General features: G+C 40.4%; 1 protein-coding gene across 1 annotated transcript; it reads left to right on the top strand.

Annotated features, from left to right (window-relative positions):
• The first annotated feature begins 952 nt into the window (after positions 1 to 952).
• On the top strand, positions 953 to 20244 carry vwa11 (von Willebrand factor A domain containing 11). Its single transcript, XM_061769956.1, has 19 exons — positions 953 to 1846; positions 1914 to 3332; positions 3858 to 4047; positions 6787 to 6923; positions 7017 to 7161; positions 7333 to 7426; positions 10958 to 11086; positions 15298 to 15484; positions 15655 to 15824; positions 15945 to 16057; positions 16190 to 16306; positions 16395 to 16568; positions 16676 to 16808; positions 16966 to 17118; positions 17517 to 17609; positions 18037 to 18305; positions 18379 to 18512; positions 19483 to 19642; positions 19765 to 20244. Exons 2-19 carry the CDS (start codon positions 3325 to 3327, stop codon positions 20143 to 20145), a joined length of 2787 nt encoding a protein of 928 aa, XP_061625940.1. The 5' UTR covers positions 953 to 1846; positions 1914 to 3324; the 3' UTR covers positions 20146 to 20244.
• Positions 20245 to 21015: the final 771 nt, after the last annotated feature.

The following is a 21015-nucleotide window of genomic DNA, read 5'->3' as shown; positions in this document are numbered from 1 at the left end:
CATTTGTCACCGTTTATCCTGTTCAGGGTGGCATCTATCCCAAGGCCGACGACAGACTGGATTGGTCAACAGTCAATAACAGGGCACCACATTTACAAAATAAAAAAAGAAAAGTCTTGGGTCAGTTTTCAAAAAACATGCGTGGAAGGTTAATTGAAGACTCTAAATTGCCTGTAGGTGTGAATGTGAGTGTGAATGGTTGTTTGTTTCTATGTGCCCTGCGATTGGCTGGCGACCGGTTCAGGGTGTACCCCGCCTTGTGTTGCACACAAAATCCTGACCAATCCAAAATCTTGTAGGAGGTTCTCAGGAAAGGGGATATCGTATTGCTACAAAGGGGGACTAACTCCATCCAGTACATCCTTTCATTTTCTGCAGTTTAGCGTCCCTGTACTTTTGTGCATGTAGACTATTTTTTAATGCTTTGTACCTGTGTAATAAGTATAATGTGATACTGTTATCACTAACAAGGTTGAGTGATCCTGAGCTTTGTCATTGAAACGTGTGTAATAAGTGTGTCTAGTGCACAAAAAATCCAAATTGTAGGAATATAATGCAATACAAACAAAGGATGTAGCAAGATGATAACATTGCCGTTGAGTATATACTTAGATGTATAAGATACCACATAAAATTGTCACGTTCGTGGTTTGGGCGAAGGCGAGGAACGCAAGGCAAGAACATGGTGGACCCAATTGCATGGAAGCAGAGAGGCAAGGCAGGAGTGCGGGAGTCTCAAAAAAATTATATTTAATCTTTCAAAAAGGGCAAAAAGGGCAAAAAAGGATATTGGATAAAGCTAAACGAAGTGCCCACAAGAGATAACAACCAAACCAAAGTAACAAAGAAACACCGGAAACAAACTATGACCTGTGAGTAAGACGTGCAACAGATAAGGACAATGACACCTGACAATGACATACCACAATGACAACAACAACTGACATGACACTATGACATGACAAAGACACGTGACAACGACAATGAACCGACAAGAAGTGAAAGAAACCAGGGAACTAAATACAAACAGATTGACGAGACAACGAGGAACACCTGGACGAGACACGAGTGGCTGGAGACAGCTGATTGGTCAACACAAGGTAGACGAGAACAGGCAACAACTTAATGAGCACACGACAAACATGGGACACAGGAAAACATGGAACAAAACTAAACACAACCCAAACCAAAACACAGACCATGACAATAATATAATAATACAGAAAATATATTCACTCTGTAACTTTACTGAGAAAAAAAATAATGATGTGTGGATGTGTTAAATGAAACCTCTTTAAGCATCACACAGCACGGAATTGTTCAAGCAACTTCCTTGTTTGGTCTGTTCTATCTTTAAGGCCATAATTATATTGTTAGCGATCAGACCCGCCGTTGTCAGATATAAAAATAAATATTTATGACATCACATGAGAACTGAAAGGGAATTACCCGAGATGAGAAATCAAGTCATTACCGGTATTTATCGAAAGTACTGCATATTGTGTTTCACTTGTAATTCTTCCTTGTAAAATAGTGGAGGAAAATGTTTTGTTTATATTAACATCCATGTTGTGTTGCTATCTATAGCATATCACAATTTAGCTTGAAACATGTTGCAAACAGCTAGTTGTGAGTTGACTTGAAGAATTGACAGGTTTGATGTATCGTGTTATTGTCATGATCCATGCCCTGCTGTTCCTCTTTTGGAGCTTGGGTGGGGCTGTGTGCCTTGTCTCGCCCTCTTCCCCTCTGTCTCCCAAGCCTGTTTAAAGCCCGTCAAGTTCTACAGCCTTCGCCTGAGTATTGACGCTTGTTGTGACGCACCGGCCGACTCTCGTGCTACCAGGTTTTTGTGATACGATGGTATGATCCTACATCTCGCATCTGTACTCACCCGATTGTGTTCTTCCCAGTCTCGCTGACCACTCCAGCCACGCCGCCAAGCCACACCACCTGCTCACGTTCCCGCTTTCTGCTCGTTCCTTGTTCCCGACAGCCCGCCACCTCGCCTTGGATATCCTTACCCTGTGCCAACCTACAATAAACCATTCTAGCCTCAGTCTGCTCTTGGGTCGAATTCACATCCTACTACGCTCCGTGACAGTTATATGAAGTAACAGATAAGTAAAGTCCATGTTGATCGTATAAGCAAACTAAACCAAAGCGCTGCTTATTAATAGCAGAAGTGGGACATCAACTAAAATGAAAAAAAAAATTACATGAAATAGATTATGAGCTAACCTTAACATGGTGGATGACATTTTTTAATGAGGACAAACAGGTGTGTGTGTGTATGCATGGACATATAAAGTAACCCACCTGCGTTTACAACCTATCCTGGAATTAGATTAGGCCCAAAAGAGTAACTGGAACCAAGTTGAAATGTATCTTTCACGTTCTGTTGGAGGAGCAGGGGCAAAGCACCAGATTATGGGCCGCCGAAACATAAACCTCATGGAGGACCCCCCAGCCCAGACAGTGTCAAGTTTTTACCCCCTGTTCGACGCCCCTGAGGAGGAGGATATTCAGTCATTCATTCATCTTCCGTTCCGCTTATAATATTTATATTTTAAAATGGGATCCGGTGGCACGGTGGGCGACTGGTTAGCCCATCTGCCTCACAGTTCTGAGGACCGGGCTTCAAATCCCGGCCCCGCTTGTGTGGAGTTTGCATGTTCTCCCTGTGCCTGCGTGGGTTTTCTCCGGGCCCTCCAGTTTCCTCCCACATCCCAAAAACATGCATGGCAGGTTGATTGAAGACTCTAAATTGCCCTTAGGTTTGAATGTGTGCGCGACTGGCGACCAGTTCAGCGTGTACCCCGCCTCTCGCCCGAAGATAGCTGGAATAGACTCCAGCACGCCCGCGACCCTTGTGAGGATAAAGCAGTACAGAAAATGGATGGATGGATGGAAAATGGGATACTTGTAAGTAGTTAAAAACATGACAATGTTCACTTCCTGGCTAAAACATTTAGCACGCCTCCATAATCTTTTGGGATCCAATACAAGAGCTGCCTTTACAAGGATGAAATGCTCTCTATTGACAATGTTTATTATTAAGGTTGTACTTTGTAGTAGCAAATAACGCGTTTTTATTGTTGTTAAAATAGAATTTTTGATTCGTCGATCTGTTAGATCTCTTTAGATTGTGCAGGAGTGCCGAATCCTGATGCCTTTCAATAAGCGTACCAATGAATGGTGTGATTTTGTGATAATCAGTCACATATTTATACTGTCATATTAAGCTCCACCTTCCCACCATATATTTAGACATTTAATGTTGGTGTTGCAACTTTCTGAGCCATTCAAGTTGTCAGAGGTTACATGTCAAGGTACAGTAAGGTTTATTTTTTATTTGACAACTAAACAAGTTACAAGTATACAAATATGTTTGATGAATATGATTCATTATAATTTATGATATAAATCATATAGTCTTATATATATTATATATATTATATAATCCTTTGTCATCTACTGCTGTAGAGAGATACAGACAAAGCCATACAATTTTCTCGTTATTTGTTTCAGTAGATATACTTTGCAACGCTTTTAATATAGGTGTATACTCAGTTTACAGCTTGATGATATTTTTCTCACTTGCTTAAGATTGCTGCTATGCTTCCTGATTGTATCAGGTTACCATTAATAATAAATACAATGTAAATGTAAAAGTATTCTTCAGATGACTTGGGGTTTTCTGTCAAAAAAAAAAAAACCTACATCAATATTACAAACTGTAGTAATCTTTTTGGGTGTGACACTTGCGAGTATTCAGTTGTGTACCTAATGGATGTCTTGACCTATGAGCTCTCATTTTGGAGTTTGCATAATATCCATATTTTGTTCCTCTCTAGATTGAACATGACATCAGGGTTGGGTTTAACCCTTCTGGTGTTGATTCTATCAAGGCCCGCTGTGACCTTTGTCCCCATCGGGGGTGGGACATCCACACATGTCAGCATTACAGGAACAGCCCTTTTGCAAAAAGTGACGGAAACATGTCGAGCTGTGGCTGAGGCTGCTGGTCATGAGTTCAAACCAACGGTATGATAGAAGCTAAACTCAGCACACAGCAGACATAACGCAAGGAATCACACACCTCCAAAGTGTTTCATTTGTTTGTTTGTTGTTGTTGTTTGTTCCGTATCGTAACAAAAAAACACTATAATGGCATGGTACTATGTCCAGGCTATAGTTTTATTGGATTTTATTACGTAGGCCTTTGCAAACTAATTTAGATCATGTGTAACATTCAGAGGCGGCACGGTGAATGACTGGTTAGCACATCTGCCTCACAGTTCTGAGGTCTGGGGTTCAAATCCCAGCCCCACTTGTGTGGAGTTTGCTTGTTCTCCGGTTTCCTCCCGCATCCCAAAAACATGCATGGTAGGTTGATTGAGGACTCTAAATTGCAAATGGTTGTTTGCTTATATGTGCCCTGCGATTGGCTGGCGACCAGTTCAGGGTGTACCCCGCCTCTCGCCCAAAGATTGGTGGGATAGGCTCCAGCACGCCCGCGACCCTAATGAAGACAAGTGGCACGGAAAATGGATGAATGAATGTAACATTCAGACACGTACACCTTCTTCCAAACGTATTGAAAAGGTGAGGGCCAATTTTTTTACTTTTGCTTTATACTAAAAACATTCGGGTTTGATGTCAAAAGATGAACATGAAACAATAGTTCGGCATTTTGTTCCGGGTATTTACATCTGCATTGGAACCACAACTTGAAAGATAGCATATATGTAATAATACACCATTTCTTTAGGTGCCCAAAAGTATTGGAACAGAATAGATTAGAAAGTGAATGACAATAATTGCAAATCATTTGCTTGCAATTACTGTATAAAATGACATGCTTTGTAGGTGTTAAGTCTGGAGATTAATTAAAACCTCACATTCTTGTTGCTAAACTCCTTTGTTGATTTGTCAGTGTGTTTTGGGGTCATCCATCCATCCATTTTCTGAGCCGCTTCTCCTCACTAGGGTCACGGGGGTGCTGGAACCTATCCCAGCTGTCATCGGGCAGGAGGCGGGGTACACCCTGAACTGGTTGCCAGCCAATCGCAGAGCACATACAAACAAACAACCATTCGCACTCACAGTGGCCGTCATAAACAATTATGATCGCTGCATATCTTTATTGGCCTGTGTGCAAAAACAAGAAAAAAATTAAACGGAAACTGTTGCACTTAATGAGCCAGAGTAGTTGACAGCCAGAAGTGGGTAGGAACACGCCACATTTACTCCGTTACATTGACTTAAGTAACATTTTGGAAAAAATTTACTTGGCTGGCTACCAGTTCAGGGTGTGCCCTTTTCGGATTGCCTGCCTGTGTGCCGACCTCTGCTCGTTTATTAAACCTCTCTTTTGTGAAACTGTCAATTTGTATTGGAGTCGTGCATTTTTGGGTCCTGTCCTCTGTTCCGTTCATGACAAGAACATCTCTTTGGCAATTGTGACCTGGCCAAGAAAGCAGCAAGTTAAATGTCAAGTCTAAGTCAATCACATTCAAGGTTATTTCAGTTTTTTATTTTCACCACCCCTCTCAAACAGATAAAAAAATATATCAGTTGAGTTGTACAAATTGTAGGTCACATTAATGGTGGAAACATTTGGAAAATTATTTATCTTGGTCAAAATTCATTACAACCCAAAAAGCCACTGCACTTTTTATAGCCACTGCATCCTCGTTCCTGTTTTGTAATCTGCCTGGTGAGCCTACAGTATTCTGCTGTTTAACAAGTGGAACCTGTATAGTATAAGACCATTTCTTGGAGCTGAAATTGCCTTAATTTGTTATTTTACAAAGACTAGCAAAGACTAGTTTTTTTCATAGGGTACATTCTTACTCTTAAGTAATTATTTGGAGGACTACGATTTACTTTTGCTTGACTCATATTATGCTAAAGTAACTACTCTTACTTGTGTACAATATTTGGCTACTCTAACCACCTCTGTTGACAGATTGGCTTAGCTAAGATAGCACTGACTTTGCCTAGCATTAGTTGGGTATCTGACCAGAGTGAGATTTGATGATTTGTAAAAGCTACAATCTCCGTCTTTTCCTTGACAAATGTTCAGTTTTCTTGCCTGGATTCAAAACTGGTACTAGTAAATGGTGAAATGAGACTCGTACCCTCCCATCTGGATTACTGCAGCCAAACACTGCACAGTAATTCACCATATTTTGACATTGGCTATCAATTCAAACACTCAATAAGTACTGAAACAAAACAACGCATAGACCTCCAGCATGTCAGACCCTGCCGTGTCCAGAGGTGCGTGATGTCACGGGAAAACTATTAATGAGTTTAAAACAATGTCATCACACAGACAAACAGCAATGAAATCATATCTTCCGTGTCAAATGGAATTCATTATAATACCGGTAACACTTCATATACGTTTGATCTTGATATAATATAGCTGATCGATCATTTGATGGATTGTGGTTGTGGTACAGACTAGCGGCTAATAAGGTAACAAATCTTTACTAATGCTCTTAATCAAACTTTCTGTTGGCCATTTTTCCATATCATATATATATATATATATATATATATATGTTTAAAATAAGGATAAAATTGAATGATGAAAAACAATCTATTCTTTCATTGTATTTGTGTTGCTTTAAAAACAAAAGAGAAAATAATACTTTTTCATTTTTTTTCAATTGCCTGTTGAAAATGGAAAGAACGAATGATACTTAGATTGTCACTGCCTTCATTCTTTTTTCTATACTGTGACAGATAGCCTTTAATCTCTCTGATTTACAGGGTTCTTCTCCTGGGGAGCTGGTACAGGCCTGTCTTGGTCCAACAGCTACAGGTGAGGTGTCAGGTGTGAAGTTTCACTCGGCACTACAGGAGATTTACACCCAAAATGGACTTGTCGATCGGAATTTTGGTAACAGGTGGGTTACAGGAGAAACAATAATCCTTTCTTATGAATTTCAATTGTACTGTTGGCTCAGAAACCAATTCACATGTGGTCCACATCCTTTCAGTGCTCCACATCATTTCAATTCTGAGGCCTTTTTGGAGGGACGTAGTCTTATTACAAATGGTATGACATCTATTAAGGCTAATATTCGCATTGAGAACTTCAAGGCTGCCAGAGAAACACTGGGTAGAGTCCTTCATACACTACAGGTGAGGGGAGTGGAGTACAGGAGGACATTTATGTGTGTGTGTGTGTGTTTTAGAGGGTTAAGAAGTTGGAGTAACAAACTGGAAGAGAAAAGTGAAAAGTATATAATAATGAAAAAATATCTTACAGTTAATAGGATTTTTTAAAATTGATTTATTATTATGTTCTAACAGGACTTCTATAGCCACAGCAACTGGGTGGAGTTGGGCTACACAGAGCCATATGTCGCTCTCTTACGTCCTGACCTTCCTTTAGAAAACCTTGCAGGTATCTGCGTGTGTGTGTGTTTGTGTTCATGTTCGTGTGCTATTCCTGCTGGCATAATTACTTCAAAAGGCAATGAGTCAATCATGGGTTGTGTGGGAACTCATAATGATTACATTATGCAAACGTGTAATATTCCGTCATGAAGGAGAAAAGAATACTCCTGGCCTTAGGTGGTGTAATATTTTAAATGAATAAGTGAAGGATTGCTTTTTGCAAAATGATGTAATTTCTGGTTGTCTTTGAAGTTTATTACACTACATTAGAATAAAGTCATATTTTTCCAAGGGAAAAAAAGTGTAACTATAGAATTGTTTTTTATTTTATTTTCAAATGTAAATGTATAATTACAGTACATAAGACCAACCAGTATTACAAAGAATAGTTGCGATCATTAACATGTACATTAGGGGTACTTGTGCTAAAATGAGGAAAGTCACAAATCTTGTTGTAAAGTAATTCTCGATGACAAGTTCCATAACCAATGAAATTTGTCAATGTTTTGGCACAACAACAATATCATCAGTATGAGGGCCATTCCACCGAATTGGTGCTATTTGCTTGTTTTAACTCTTTCAAAATAAACCCAAATTTCTGGCTTTTTAAATCCCTAAATCTGATAATACTCATACTCAACCACCATTATTTTGTTCCTAAACTCTTCATTTGAGTAGCAAGACTGAAAGTAACAGGAGTGAGGTTTTAGCATAGAATTAGCAAATACATGAAATGCAGCCATGTGACATTTATGCTAATAGCATGTTGACACCAGGCACACAATAAAGCAATTCAACAAAAAAAATATTTATATAAAGGAACAAATAACAATATATATATTTTTTAAAAACAGTACTGTGTCCTGATTTTACCCACAGTTGTAGTTGAAATATCATTAAATATAAAGAAAAATAAATGAGTTACCATAATGTCTTGTGTATAATGCGCACCCATGTATAATACGAAGGCCCAAAGTTGACTTCAAAATTCTCGAAAACCCTCCTACCTATGTATAATGCATTTTTACAATGCATGATTTTGGTTCTACCCATATGATCAAAACATGAAGTATTATCTGTATTTTATTTTTTTTTTCCAAATAATTATTCTGAAGTTAAGCACTTTATTTGAACACGTAATATTTTCTTTTTATCTACTTGCTCTTATTTTGAAATTCACAGCCCGACTTTTATTTAGTGAATGAGAAAACACACAGTTGTGCTCATATGCTGGATTACCCAGGCAGAATTTGTAAGATGGGTACAATTCTTGAAAGAAAACATGAAGGGTCAAGCGAAACACATTTAATTTTTAATGGGATTCAAATTAAACAATAATGCATTTCAGAAAAGCATTATCATTAAGCAAACATAACCATAAAGAAATGAATGATGGTTGTTGTTCAGTCATCAGTCGTATTTAAAAAAAACAATATTTCACAAATTCTGCCAGGGTATGTAAACGTATGAGCGCAAATATACATATATGCAGTCATACGTACCCGTCATATTGGAATAAAAGTGTAGCCTACACCCTTTACCCTCTAGGGGGCAGTGGCATATTAGAATGAAAGTGTATGCCTTTCTCGTAACCTCTCGGTGGCAGTGGCATATTGGACTGAAAGTGTAAAGCTTTTTCATAACCTGTAGATGGCGGCATACATTTATAAAATGTAAAAGTTCTTTTCATTTCCCCCTATACCTATGTATAATGCACACTTTGACTTTTGACATTTTTTGGGTTGAAAAAAAAACCGCATTATACTCGAGAAATTACGGTAACTTACTTTTGGCCTTACCATGGCCCCCAGAGGCTCTGAATGATGCAACTTCCTGTGGACCATTTATCTTAATGTGAAGTATTCCAACTTTTTCAGAAGGGGTCATGTATTAGGGTAACAGGACTGAGTGAAAACCCAGGGATAGGACTTGACTGTGAATTTAAGCTTCTTTTTTTTTAAAGAAAACAAAGTAAAAGAATAGTTGACATAAGGAGCATGTAAAAATATTTATACATACATTATACATTATATTTCATGGTAAAGTCTAGTTTTACAAGGTGGGGACAGACCACAAATGTAATTTTTCCAGTGTTCAAGGTAGTTTAAATTAATCTTATCAATTGTATTTAGCCGCCACGGTGACCGACTGGTTAGCACATCTGCCTCACAGTTCTGGGGCCCGGGGTTCAAAAAACATGCGTCGTAGGTTGATTGAAGACTCTGAATTGCCCGTAGGTGTGTATGTGAGTGCGAATGGTTGTTTGTTTCTATGTGCCCTGAGATTGGCTGGCGACCGTTTCAGGGTGTACCCCGCCTCCTGCCTGAAGATAGCTGGTAGAGGCTCCAGCAGCCCGTGACCCTAGTGTGGATAAGCCGTAAAGAAAATGGATGGATGGAAATTGTATTTATTAAATACGCAATAAGAACAATGTGCAGGACAATTTTATTGCGTATTTATACATTTTCTTTCCTGGGTCTACAAATGGCACCCAATTGGTGGAATGGCCTACGTGAAGTTGAATGTGAGTAACATTTGTGTCTGCACCCTGTAAAGAAAAACATGTCATGAAGTAACCTTTTTTCTAGGGTTTGTTCAATCATCAAATAAGTTGTTTTAAATTATCCATCCATCCATCCATTTTCTGAGCCGCTTCTCCTCACTAGGGTCGCGGGCGTGCTGGAGCCTATCCCAGCTGTCATCGGGCAGGAGGCGGGGTACACCCTGAACTGGTTGCCAGCCAATCGCAGGGCACATAGGAACAAACAACCATTCGCACTCATGCCTACGGGCAATTTAGAGTCTCCAATTCATGCATGTTTTTGGGATGTGGGAGGAAACCGGAGTGCCCGGAGAAAACCCACGCGGGCACGGGGAGAACATGCAAACTCCACACAGGCGGGGCCGGGGATTGAACCCGGGTCCTCAGAACTGTGAGGCTGACGCTCTAACCAGTCGGCCACCGTGCCGCGTTTTAAATTATATTCAATGATATTATTAGAGGGCGGCACAGTGACCAACTGATTAGCACATCTGCCTCACAGTTCTTAGAACACGGGTTCAAATTCCGGCCATGCCTGTGTGGAGTTTGCATGTTCTCCCCGTGCCTGTGTGGGTTTTCTCCGGGTACTCCGGTTTCCTCCCACATCCCAAAAACATGCTCCAGCCAATCCCAGCTATCATCGGGCAGGAGGCGGGGTACACCCTGAACTGGTCGCCAGCCAATCGCCGGGCACAGATAAACAAACAACCATTCACACTTACATTCACACCTACGGGCAATTTAGAGTCCTCAATTAACCTACCACGCATGTTTTGGGGACCAGTTGTCCACCCTGCTGCCTGGATGGATATGATTTGAAAAATATGCGCCAAGGTCTAAGAGAGCGACAGTTGCTGCTGCTATCAAACAATTGGATTTAGGTATGTGTGGGAATGTTAAAGATAGCAGTTAACAATGTTTTGTACTTGTTTGGCCCTCATACTACTTCTAACACATATTTAGGGGGACTAAAGTTTATCTGTTCTTCTTCTGTAGATATCGATACTGCCACCTGTAGCGACTGTGCCACAGGAACGTGTTCCAACCCAATCCTTCAAAACATCCTGAAAGAGAAGAAGCTAACTTCTGGCTACATGGGATCTTTTTCTGCTGGCAAGCCCCAAGGTATCAGCATCAGTCATCAAACATTTTTCATACAAAACCATATTCAACCCACACTCTTAAGCTCTACTTTGCACTTTAAAGGTCCCATAATTTGGCTATTTAGACCTCCATAGAGTGACTCTCTAACATGAACTTAGTATAAAAGTGTCAATTTCATTTTGTTGCACATGTTGACAGCACTGGCTCAGGGGCAGAGAAGTAGGTTGAGATCTTTGCTATTGACGTAGATAAACTCAAGAAATTTGAATGATCTGATTTCAGGCCTCTCGGCAGAATAACGTCTGGAACTCAGGAATGCGTGGACGAGTTTAATTCATAATTCACATGTTTACTGAGGGACCATAGAGACAATATTCAATCCCAAATACTAGAAAAAGTTGGTTCGGTAAAATATGGGACCTTTAACCTTACCACAAGTTGCGATAAAAAAATAAGATTAAATAAGAGAAAAAAAATACTTCTTCTCCTTTCGCCACAGCGTGTCATCCTTTTCCATATAAGGCTCCTGCATCATTCTCGCTAACACCAACTGCCCTCAGGTCTTCCCTCACGACTTCCATCAACCTTCTCTTTGGTCTTGCTCTAGCTCTCTTGCCTGGCAGCTCCATCCGTATCACCCTTCTACCAATATACTCACTATCCCTCCTCTCGACGTGTCCAAAACCTCGAAGTCTTCTCTAACTTTGTCTCCAAAACATCTAACCTTGGTTGTCCCTCTGATGAGCTCATTTCTAATTTTATCCAACCTCGTCACTCCTAGAGTGAACCTCAACAGCTTCATTTCCACTACCTCCAGCTCTGCTTCCTGTTGTCTCTTCAGTGCCACTGTCTCTAATCCATACATCATGGCTGGGCTCACCACTGTCTTATCAACTTTGCCCTTCATCCTAGCACAGACTCTTCTGTCACATAACACACCTGACACCTTCCGCCACCCGTTCCAATCTGCTTGGACCCGTTTCTTCACTTCCTTACCACACTCACTATTGCTCTGGACTGTTGACTCCCAGTCTGACCTCATCTGTCAGCCTATCCATATCCACTGCAAACAGGAAGGGGCTCCGGGCTGATCCCTGATGCAGTCCCACCTCAACCTTAAATTCCTCTGTCACACCTACAGCACACCTCACCTCTGTTCTGCTGCCCTCGTACATGTCCTGTATTATTATAACATACTTCTCTGCCTTATTCCTCTATCCCTCTAAAAATGGGCACAGCACACTTTTCCTCCATTCCTCAGGAATCTTCTCACCCGCTAGATTTCTGTTGAACAAGCTGGTCAAAAACTCCACAGCTACCTCTCCTAGATGCTCCCATACTTCCATAGGAATGTCATCAAGACCAACTGCCTTTCCATTTTTCATCCTCTTTAATGCCTTACCAATCATTGCCACTTCCTGGTCCACCACACTTGCGTCTTCTACTCTTCCTTCTCTTTCATTTTCCTCATTCATCAACTCGTCAATGTATTCTTTCCATCTGTCCAGCACACCCCTGGCACCAGTCAACACATTTCCATCTCTATCCTTAATCACCATAACCTGCTGCGCATCCTTCCCATCTCTATCCCTCTGTCTGGCCAAGCTGTTGAGATCCTTTTCTCCTTTAGTGTCATACCTGGCATACATGTCATCATATGGCTCTTGTTTGGCCATTGCCACCTCTACCTTTGCCCTATGTCGTATCTCAATGTATTCCTTTTGCCTCTCCTCAGTCCTCTCTGTGTCCCACATCTTAGCTAACGTCTTTCCTTGAAAGATTTCCTGTACTGTGAGGTTCCACCACCAAGTCTCATTCGCTCTTTTCCTGCCAGAAGATACGCCAAATACTTTCCTGCCTGTCTCTCTGATCACCCTGGATGTCGTGGTCCAGTCTTCTGTCCACCAAGAACCTCTCTCACCTCTTCCCGAAAAGCGGCACAACACTCTTGCTTTCTCAGCTTCCACCATATGGTTCTTAATCTTCCTCCCCACCACGAGAGTCATCTTACACACCACCATCCTATGCGGTCTAACCACACTCTCCCCTACCACTACCTTACAGTCGGTAACCTCATTCAGATTACATCTTCTGCACAAGATGTAACCCACCTGCGTGCTTCTACCTCCGCTCTTGTAGGTCACCCTATGTTCCTGCCTCTTGTGGAAAAAAGTGTTCACTACAGCCATTTCCATCCTTTTTGCAAAGTCTACCATCTTCTGTCCCTTCTGGATGCCGTACTTACCCATCTCTTCTTCATCACCCCTGTTTCCTTCACCAACATGTCCATTACAGTCTGCACCTATCACAACACTCTCTCTCTGTCTGGGATGCTCAGAACTACTTCGTCTAGCTCCTTCCAGAATTTCTCTTTCACCTCTAGGTCACATCCTACCTGTGGGGCATAGCTGCTAATCACATTATACGAAAATCCCTCAAGTTCAAGTTTCAGGCTCATCACTCGATCTGATACTCTTTTCACCTCCAAGACATTCTTAGCTAACTCTTCCTTTAAAATATCCCCAACTCCATTTCTCTTCCCATCTACACCATGGTAAAATAATTTAAACCCTGCCCCTAAACTTCTAGCCTTAATGCCTTTCCACCTGGTCTCCTGGACACAATATATCAACCTTTCTCATAATCATCATGTCAACCAACTCCCGAGATTGTCCTGTCATAGTCCCAACATTCAAAGTCCCCACATTCAATTCTAGGCTCTCTGCTTTCCTCTTCTCTTTCTGCCCAAGAACCCGCTTTCCACCTCTCCTTCGTTTTCGACACACAGTAGCTGAATTTCCACCGGCCCCCTGCAGGTTAACGGTGCCGGGGTGTGGACGTTGTTAACCCGGGCCACGACCGATCCGGTATGGAATTCTTTAGATGAACGCTCATATTTATTCGGCAAAGCTTTAAGCCGGATGCCCTTCCTGACGCAACCCTCTGCATTTATTCTGGCTTGGGACCGGCCTACAGTTTGCACTGGCCTTTGCCCCCCATAGGGCTGCATTTGTAAATATTTCATCAAAACTATTATTTATAAATTACACAAAGAAATATATACAGCAAAGCCCTTACTGAATTACAATGTCTATTTTGCAAAAAAAAAAAAAAAAAAAAAATGCTAACTGTAGTACATACAAGTGCTCACTCTGGGGTCTTGTAAGATTCTTTTTCTTCAAGTACTGAATGATTTTCTACTCACAATTCTGTTCAGGGTCAGTGTGTGCTGAAAGCTATCCCAACTGATTTTGAGCGAGAGGCAAAGTACAATCATTCTCAGGGGAAATACACTACAGACAACCATTCACAAGTTGAGTCTTGAATTAACCTTTTTTTTGGGGGGGACGACTTTTAAAAATGCCTAAAATCTGTTAACTGCATAGTCCTCTTCACGCCACAGATGAATTGGACTTTTGAAGGATATTTGTGTCAAGACTGACTCATTATTTTGATGTAAGCCTATACTTGCAGCTGAATAAAACCCATCTCAAAGCATCAAGCATCTGTCACCACCATTCTTCACCCAATGATTTGCAATGCTGTTTCTGTGCCAATCGTAAATGATCATGGTTAAAAAAGTTCTACCTTTGTTTCATCGTAACAATTTTTCTCATTTGTTTTGAGGAAACTTTATGTACAGAAAAGTACCGTGCAAATGTTTTCGGCCACCACTTTTCACAATTGTCATTTTAGTAAAACAATAAATGGGAGGGCCAATACAGTTAGCAGGATTCTGAAAAAAACGTAAAATAAAACTTTGTAGCGTGGCAGGACATAGGCCAGGGCCAAATTCTGATCAGCTACATCCTTAAATACTAAAGACACACTGACCTCTTTACTTTGTTTGTGACCCTAAATAAATATTGTTTAGTTTTCAATTGAATTCTACTGATAGTTTTCGGCAATGCATGAAAGCTATGCAAAAAACTGACATTTTAAAAGGCAATAGCTTTTTACATCTACCATAGCTCAAGACCCACTGAGAATGTCTTCAGTAAAGCAAATAAACAAAGGAATGGCTGAATGAATGAACAAGGACATAATGGATGTTTTCCTTAATTATTATTGGCTACTGTAATCACTACTCATCCAATTAGTGACTTAATACAAGATGAGTTGCTTGACGCTGACGTCATGATCACTATCTTTTTCCATATCAGACTAATCCCAGTTAAGAAACAGCCAGCAGCATCGTGGTGCAGTTCAACTTGTTTCTTGTGCTGTGCCAGGTAAATGTAGCCATGGAGGTGAAGCTGATCTCTCTAGCACAACAGTTCCTCGAGGAGGAATCAACAAGGATGAGCGTCGCTCTGACAACTTGGCCTTCCACAATGCTGCTGTAAATGCAGCCACAGTCGCCAGCCTCCAACTTCTGGAGGACATCCGGTTGACTGCAGGGAACAACGACTTCCTAAGGTGAAAGGACAATAAAAAGCAAATAGTGCTTCTTCTTTGTGGTGCCAGCGACTCAAGATATGTTGCGTTATCCTTTTGTGTGTAACACATGGAAAACTGAATCTTTTGACAATTTAGAGTTTGATTTTTGTTGCTTCGTTCACATGACAAGTTCTATTTCTTTTTCACAGATTGATGGGGATCACCCGTTCTTCTGTTGTGTGTTTTGTTATTGACAATACTGGCAGTATGTCAGATGACATTGATGCAGCCAGAAATGCTGTGTACAAAATCATTGACAGAAAAAAAGGAACACAAGATGAGCCGTCAGAATACGTTTTGGTAACCTTCAATGACCCCGGTAAGAGAGCCTCACATTGTTGTCTGACATTTTATTACCTGCAATGATGGTTTAATAATAGTGTGTTGGCACAAATACATAAATTGGTATCGATTAAAAATTTTTGCTCTTTTTATATAGATTTTGGACCTTTATTCAGGACAACAGACCCTGATGAAATGAAAACAAAAATTTCAAAGATAAAAGCAACAGGAGGCGGTGACCTCCCTGAAATGTGCTTGTCAGGACTACAGGTACTAAAGTCGAACTAAAAGGTTGAGTTAAAAATTAAAAGTTAAAAGAGTACATGCAGTATATGAAATGCATTCCGCAGACTGGGATGATTCATCGTACGCAAGTCAACTGGTCCTTTTTTCTCTCACCAGTTGGCTCTCACCGGTTCTCCTGCCTCCTCCCACATCTATGTCTTCACAGACGCTCCAGCTAAAGACATACACCTGAAGAACACCATTGTGGCCCTCATCAGAAGCACAAAGTCAACGGTGAATTCTGACATTCACTTGTACCTCATAAACATGTTTCATTCTCAGAAGTAATATAATTTTACCGGATTTGACCTGATTTTGGCAGGTGTCATTCTACATCACCAAGACCATTGGAAGACGCCGGCGTTCTGTCAGGGCTGCTTCCTTTAATGACTACAGGGAACTGGCTCAGGCTTCAGGAGGTCAGGCCATACAGGTGTCCAAGGGTCAGTTGCCTCAAGCCACAGACGTCATCCTTGATACCTCCACATCAGCTTTGGTAACGCTGTATTAAGACCTACCAAAAACTTTCTGATCTAATTGTTTTACATAATCAGTGAAATCTGTGAATTTCAAATATTCGCCTTTTTGCTCTGCTTACCTCAGGTGACAGTTTTTCAGAGAGCAATGGATCCTGGGAAGCCAGAGACCTTCCCTTTTATGCTGGATGAATCTCTACAAAACATCACAATCTACATCACTGGAACATTTATAACTTTCACACTAACCAATCCTGCAGGTATAAAGTGCAGTGGCGACTCTTCTTTATGGCCAGTGGCCAACAAGATCATGCAGATGGCATAGATTCTTTCAAATAATTTTTAATGTTTTTTTTGCTGAGGATATGAAATTTTCTCACAGATTAAACACTAATAGTGCATTTTTGTATACTCCAGGTGTGAATCAAAGTAATACTGAGACCACTGGTGCGCTGGCATTCATACAGACAGTAGGCAACCTGAGGAGAATTCTTCTCAATGCAGACAAACAACCAGGCTCCTGGAAAATCAGCATTAACTGCAAACAACCATACACGATTAAAGTCACAGGTCAGTAATATTATATTAACGACTTGTCAATGTCAAATATTTGTTATACAGTACCTACATACACATGCATGAAGTTATTTTTATTATTTTGTTATTTGACCATAACAAAACCTCACACGTGGGATAAAGTGTTGTGGTCCGATTACCATAATACACTGGGTGTGTGTGCCAAACCCAAAAGGATTTCAGTCTATAGCAAACAACAGGAATTTGGCTCTCTGTTCCAATGGTCGGAGGGAAGTGTACTCCATACCATACACATCTGTTAGCCTTTGCTTTTGTGTTTTTACACCGTCTTCCAGAAGATTCAACTATGGGTTTCTCCAAAAAAAAAACTTTTTAAACAGCAATTTATTCTGGTGTGTATTGGAACTTATTGTAAGTCTGTTGTGTTTCAGGCCAGAGTACTATTACCTTTATCTACGACTTTGTGGAGAGCTTCAAGGGACCTCACCCAGGTTATGCAGTGGTCAGTGGGCTTCCACAAGCTGGTAAATACATGTATATACATATGTAACAACCATATATATTCAGTATTTAGTTTTTGAAAATGTTTTGTTAGCTAAAACAGCCTAATATATAATTTAAAGATCACTTCAGAGTTTTACAAATACTTTTCCATGCACACAACATATGCAATGGATCAAAGCAAACTTTATTTACAAAGTAATTATTTAATAACTGTCCAGTGTCACGGTGGAAGTGGGATCCAAACGAGTAAAGGATTTTCATTTTACTGTATTTACAAAATCAAAAAATCACAACAGCAAAAAAAAATAAAAATAAAAATACCAAACCATATTGATGTTATGTATTAAAATAGAAATCATATCAGTAATATGTGTTACCTTTCATCATAGGTTATTGTGCAAATCAGGGTTGAATAAATCCTTTCATGTTTTTTTTCCCCTCCACCAGGCCGGCCAGCCACCTTGATCCTCTCTGTAATCGGAAGAAAAGGTCCATCCTCCCTCAGTGTAGAAAATGTTGGCCTTGTAGTGTCTGACACTGGAGCTGAAAGTAATGGTACAAGAACTGACATGGGCAACGGAGACATCTTGGTGACAGTTGATGCAGTCCCTGCAGGGGAGTTTGTGGTTATCCTGAAAGGAACTGACAAGGTGTCAATCAGTGCATTTCAGAGGCAATCCACCACTCAGTTGTCTGTCTCCAAAGTGAACATCCAGGTCTGCACTTCATCTACCAGACATTATACAGATACTGTTATGTATTGATAAAGCGTTGACTCCTGAATTTTAGGCCATGGTGGACAAGAGTGCGGAGCCTGGGGGAAACTACAGCCTCCCGTTCAGTGTTATGACCCAGGGCCCAGGTGGTAAATTCACCATCAGTGGAAGGAATGACAAAGGCTTCCCAATGTCATATCCAAAAAGGTGAGATTGTGGCAGAAGGTGTTAGTCAAATCTGAATGTTGTTATCAAAACTGGAATATCACAAAACCTAAGGACGGAGTTCTTTGCCGATGCTTTCGTTAATGAAGACAGTCATTATATACTGTAGCTATGAGTGGTGTGCTATTCAAAGGATGAACTACATAAAGTTCACTGTACAATAGAACTTCTAGGGCTGAACATAATCCATTCCAGGACGTTGGTCCACATCTAATTTGTTAGATAGGAAACTATGCTGTCCATAGGAATATGAACTGGTGCCAACACATAATTGAATGTAAAAAAACAATAAGACTCAGTGTTGTGACAATAACATAACTTGTGTGGGCCAATGACAAATAAAAAGGTTTGTGCATCTCACATTTTATCATTGTCGTCCCACAAGAGTAATGACTGCGAAACATAAAAATAAAACATTCTGCGACAAGACATGAGGCGTATGAGGACCCTGGAGTCCTTTCCTCATAGGTTCCTGAATATTTTCTTCTTCTTCTCACTTTATCAACGTCCCCTGCAATTCGCATTTGTTCAAACTTCAGACTGGTCCTTCTTTTGGTCTACTACAGGGTTACTCAAATACGTACAAATCTTAAAGGGCCACAAAGATTTTGCTTTTGCTTTCACGGGCCACATAAAATGATGTGGTGGGCCAGATGCGGCCTCCGGGCCTTGAGTTTGACACCTGTGGTCTCGTGTGACGTCTTGTGTGATGGGAGTTTGTACGCTGGTTTTGTCGGAATGTAGAGGTATGCTTTTTGTTCCCCCCCAAAATGTTGGTAACATTGTACATTTGCAAAGGCATTCACATTTGGAGGTTCCACTGTGTAGCTATATATATTGTTACATTAAAAAGCTGAAAATTGTCTCACATTCTGAACGAAATCCCAACATGAATTCAATATCATTCTATTACCATTACATTTAAGTGACATTTTCCATCTTCTCTTGACAGTCTCAGCCTGACAACTGGAACATATGCCAATGAAACTCTGATCATTACGCCGCCTTCTAACACGACATCAGGCACTGATGTCACTTTGACTTTAGAAGCCAAATCATCCAATGGTGTTGACTCCAATTATGCTGTCCTGAGATTGTCTGTTGTTACTAAGGTAATCAAACAATTTATTCATGACACACCAAGGCTTTCATTACTTTGAGTAATTGTATAGATCTAAAATATTGTTACATTAGATACAAAACAGTATATTTTCCATTTTTTCTTTGTCCTCAGATCACAGATTTTGTTCAACCCGTGTGTGAAGTCGTAAGCGTATTGGCTGATGACTGTCCCCAAGATATGTCTCAGTGTACGTTTTTCGAGTGGGAGCTATCCGCCAACATTACTGATGGAAATGGAACGGGAATAGCGACAATTTCCCTCCGCCAGGGGGATGGAACTCTGTCACACACCTCCCTGAGCGGCCCCAGCATCCAGGCTAGCTACAACGCCTCCTGCTGTTCCCAAATTGTTGAGTTTGTAGCTATTGATGAAGTCAGCAATGTTGGCAAGTGCTATCACTCTATTGTACGATCTGCTAGCCATGCTGCTTTCAGTCTGTCAACGCCTCTGTGCTTGTGCCTCTTGGTGTCTGCTTGGACTGTAAATGGCTGAACTTATGCAAAAGAAACACAATTACAATTTTAGTTTGTTCAATACCCCTGTGCTAGTTGATCATAATAATAAATAAATCTTGAGACAGCTGATGACAAAGGCTTTTTTCATTCTTAAAGCATATTAGTTCATAAAAACCAGCACAATGTAAGCTCTATGAGACAAGTTTATGTATACACAATATCTGCAATTGATTCAATGACCTGTATTAAATATAACCGAGTGAGAAGGTGGAAAAAACAGTTGTATCTCGACACGTGCTAATAACAACACCCACATTCTATGAAATAGAGAGAAATAATTACATCTTGAAATTCCCTTCATTAGTGAATAATTCTCTCAAACGTTCCTCGTCATTAAGGTGGTGGGAGAATAGTTTACACAACTTTATGTGAGGGTACTTTATATAGTCTTGTGCTGATAATTTATTCATCCACAGCAGTCTTCCAAATATCAGTCCTTTACATATAATTGTCCCATATCTGCAAATGTATAAATTTGCCAGAGTTGCTAATCTGTAGCGTGTTCTTTGAAAAAAATACTTTGACTAAAACGTGGTATTTATATGGTGGTTTTGCTGCCATAGCGCAACACTAGAACAGATCAAGACCCAATTCATAAACCAGTCATCCATAAACTTCCTATCCAATGTACTTTAGTACATGTTTATTGGTTCGACTCAGTTGAGTAATGTTTAGATTACTGCACCTTCAGTACAATTTACTGTTAGCAAGCTAACAAAACTGCTTTTGCTTCTGGGAAAATACTATAGGGTGTGAAAACATTTGAGAAATGTGCTTGCCACCTGGAGGTAAAATCTGCAACATTTGCAATTAACTTACTACGCAAACTATTTAATAGCATTAATCA

This window comes from Phyllopteryx taeniolatus, chromosome 4, assembly GCF_024500385.1.
Source record: "Phyllopteryx taeniolatus isolate TA_2022b chromosome 4, UOR_Ptae_1.2, whole genome shotgun sequence".
Taxonomy (NCBI): domain Eukaryota; kingdom Metazoa; phylum Chordata; class Actinopteri; order Syngnathiformes; family Syngnathidae; genus Phyllopteryx; species Phyllopteryx taeniolatus.
Note: the sequence above shows the minus strand (reverse complement) of the source record. Positions and strands in the feature narration are given on the sequence as shown.

Bases quoted from the DNA above. Each gene is read 5' to 3' on its own strand.
- vwa11 (XM_061769956.1), top strand. The intron at 11,087-15,297 runs GTATCAGCATCA...GTGCTGTGCCAG, and splicing joins TTCTGCTGGCAAGCCCCAAG to GTAAATGTAGCCATGGAGGT. The intron at 18,513-19,482 runs GTGAGATTGTGG...TTCTCTTGACAG, and splicing joins CCAATGTCATATCCAAAAAG to TCTCAGCCTGACAACTGGAA.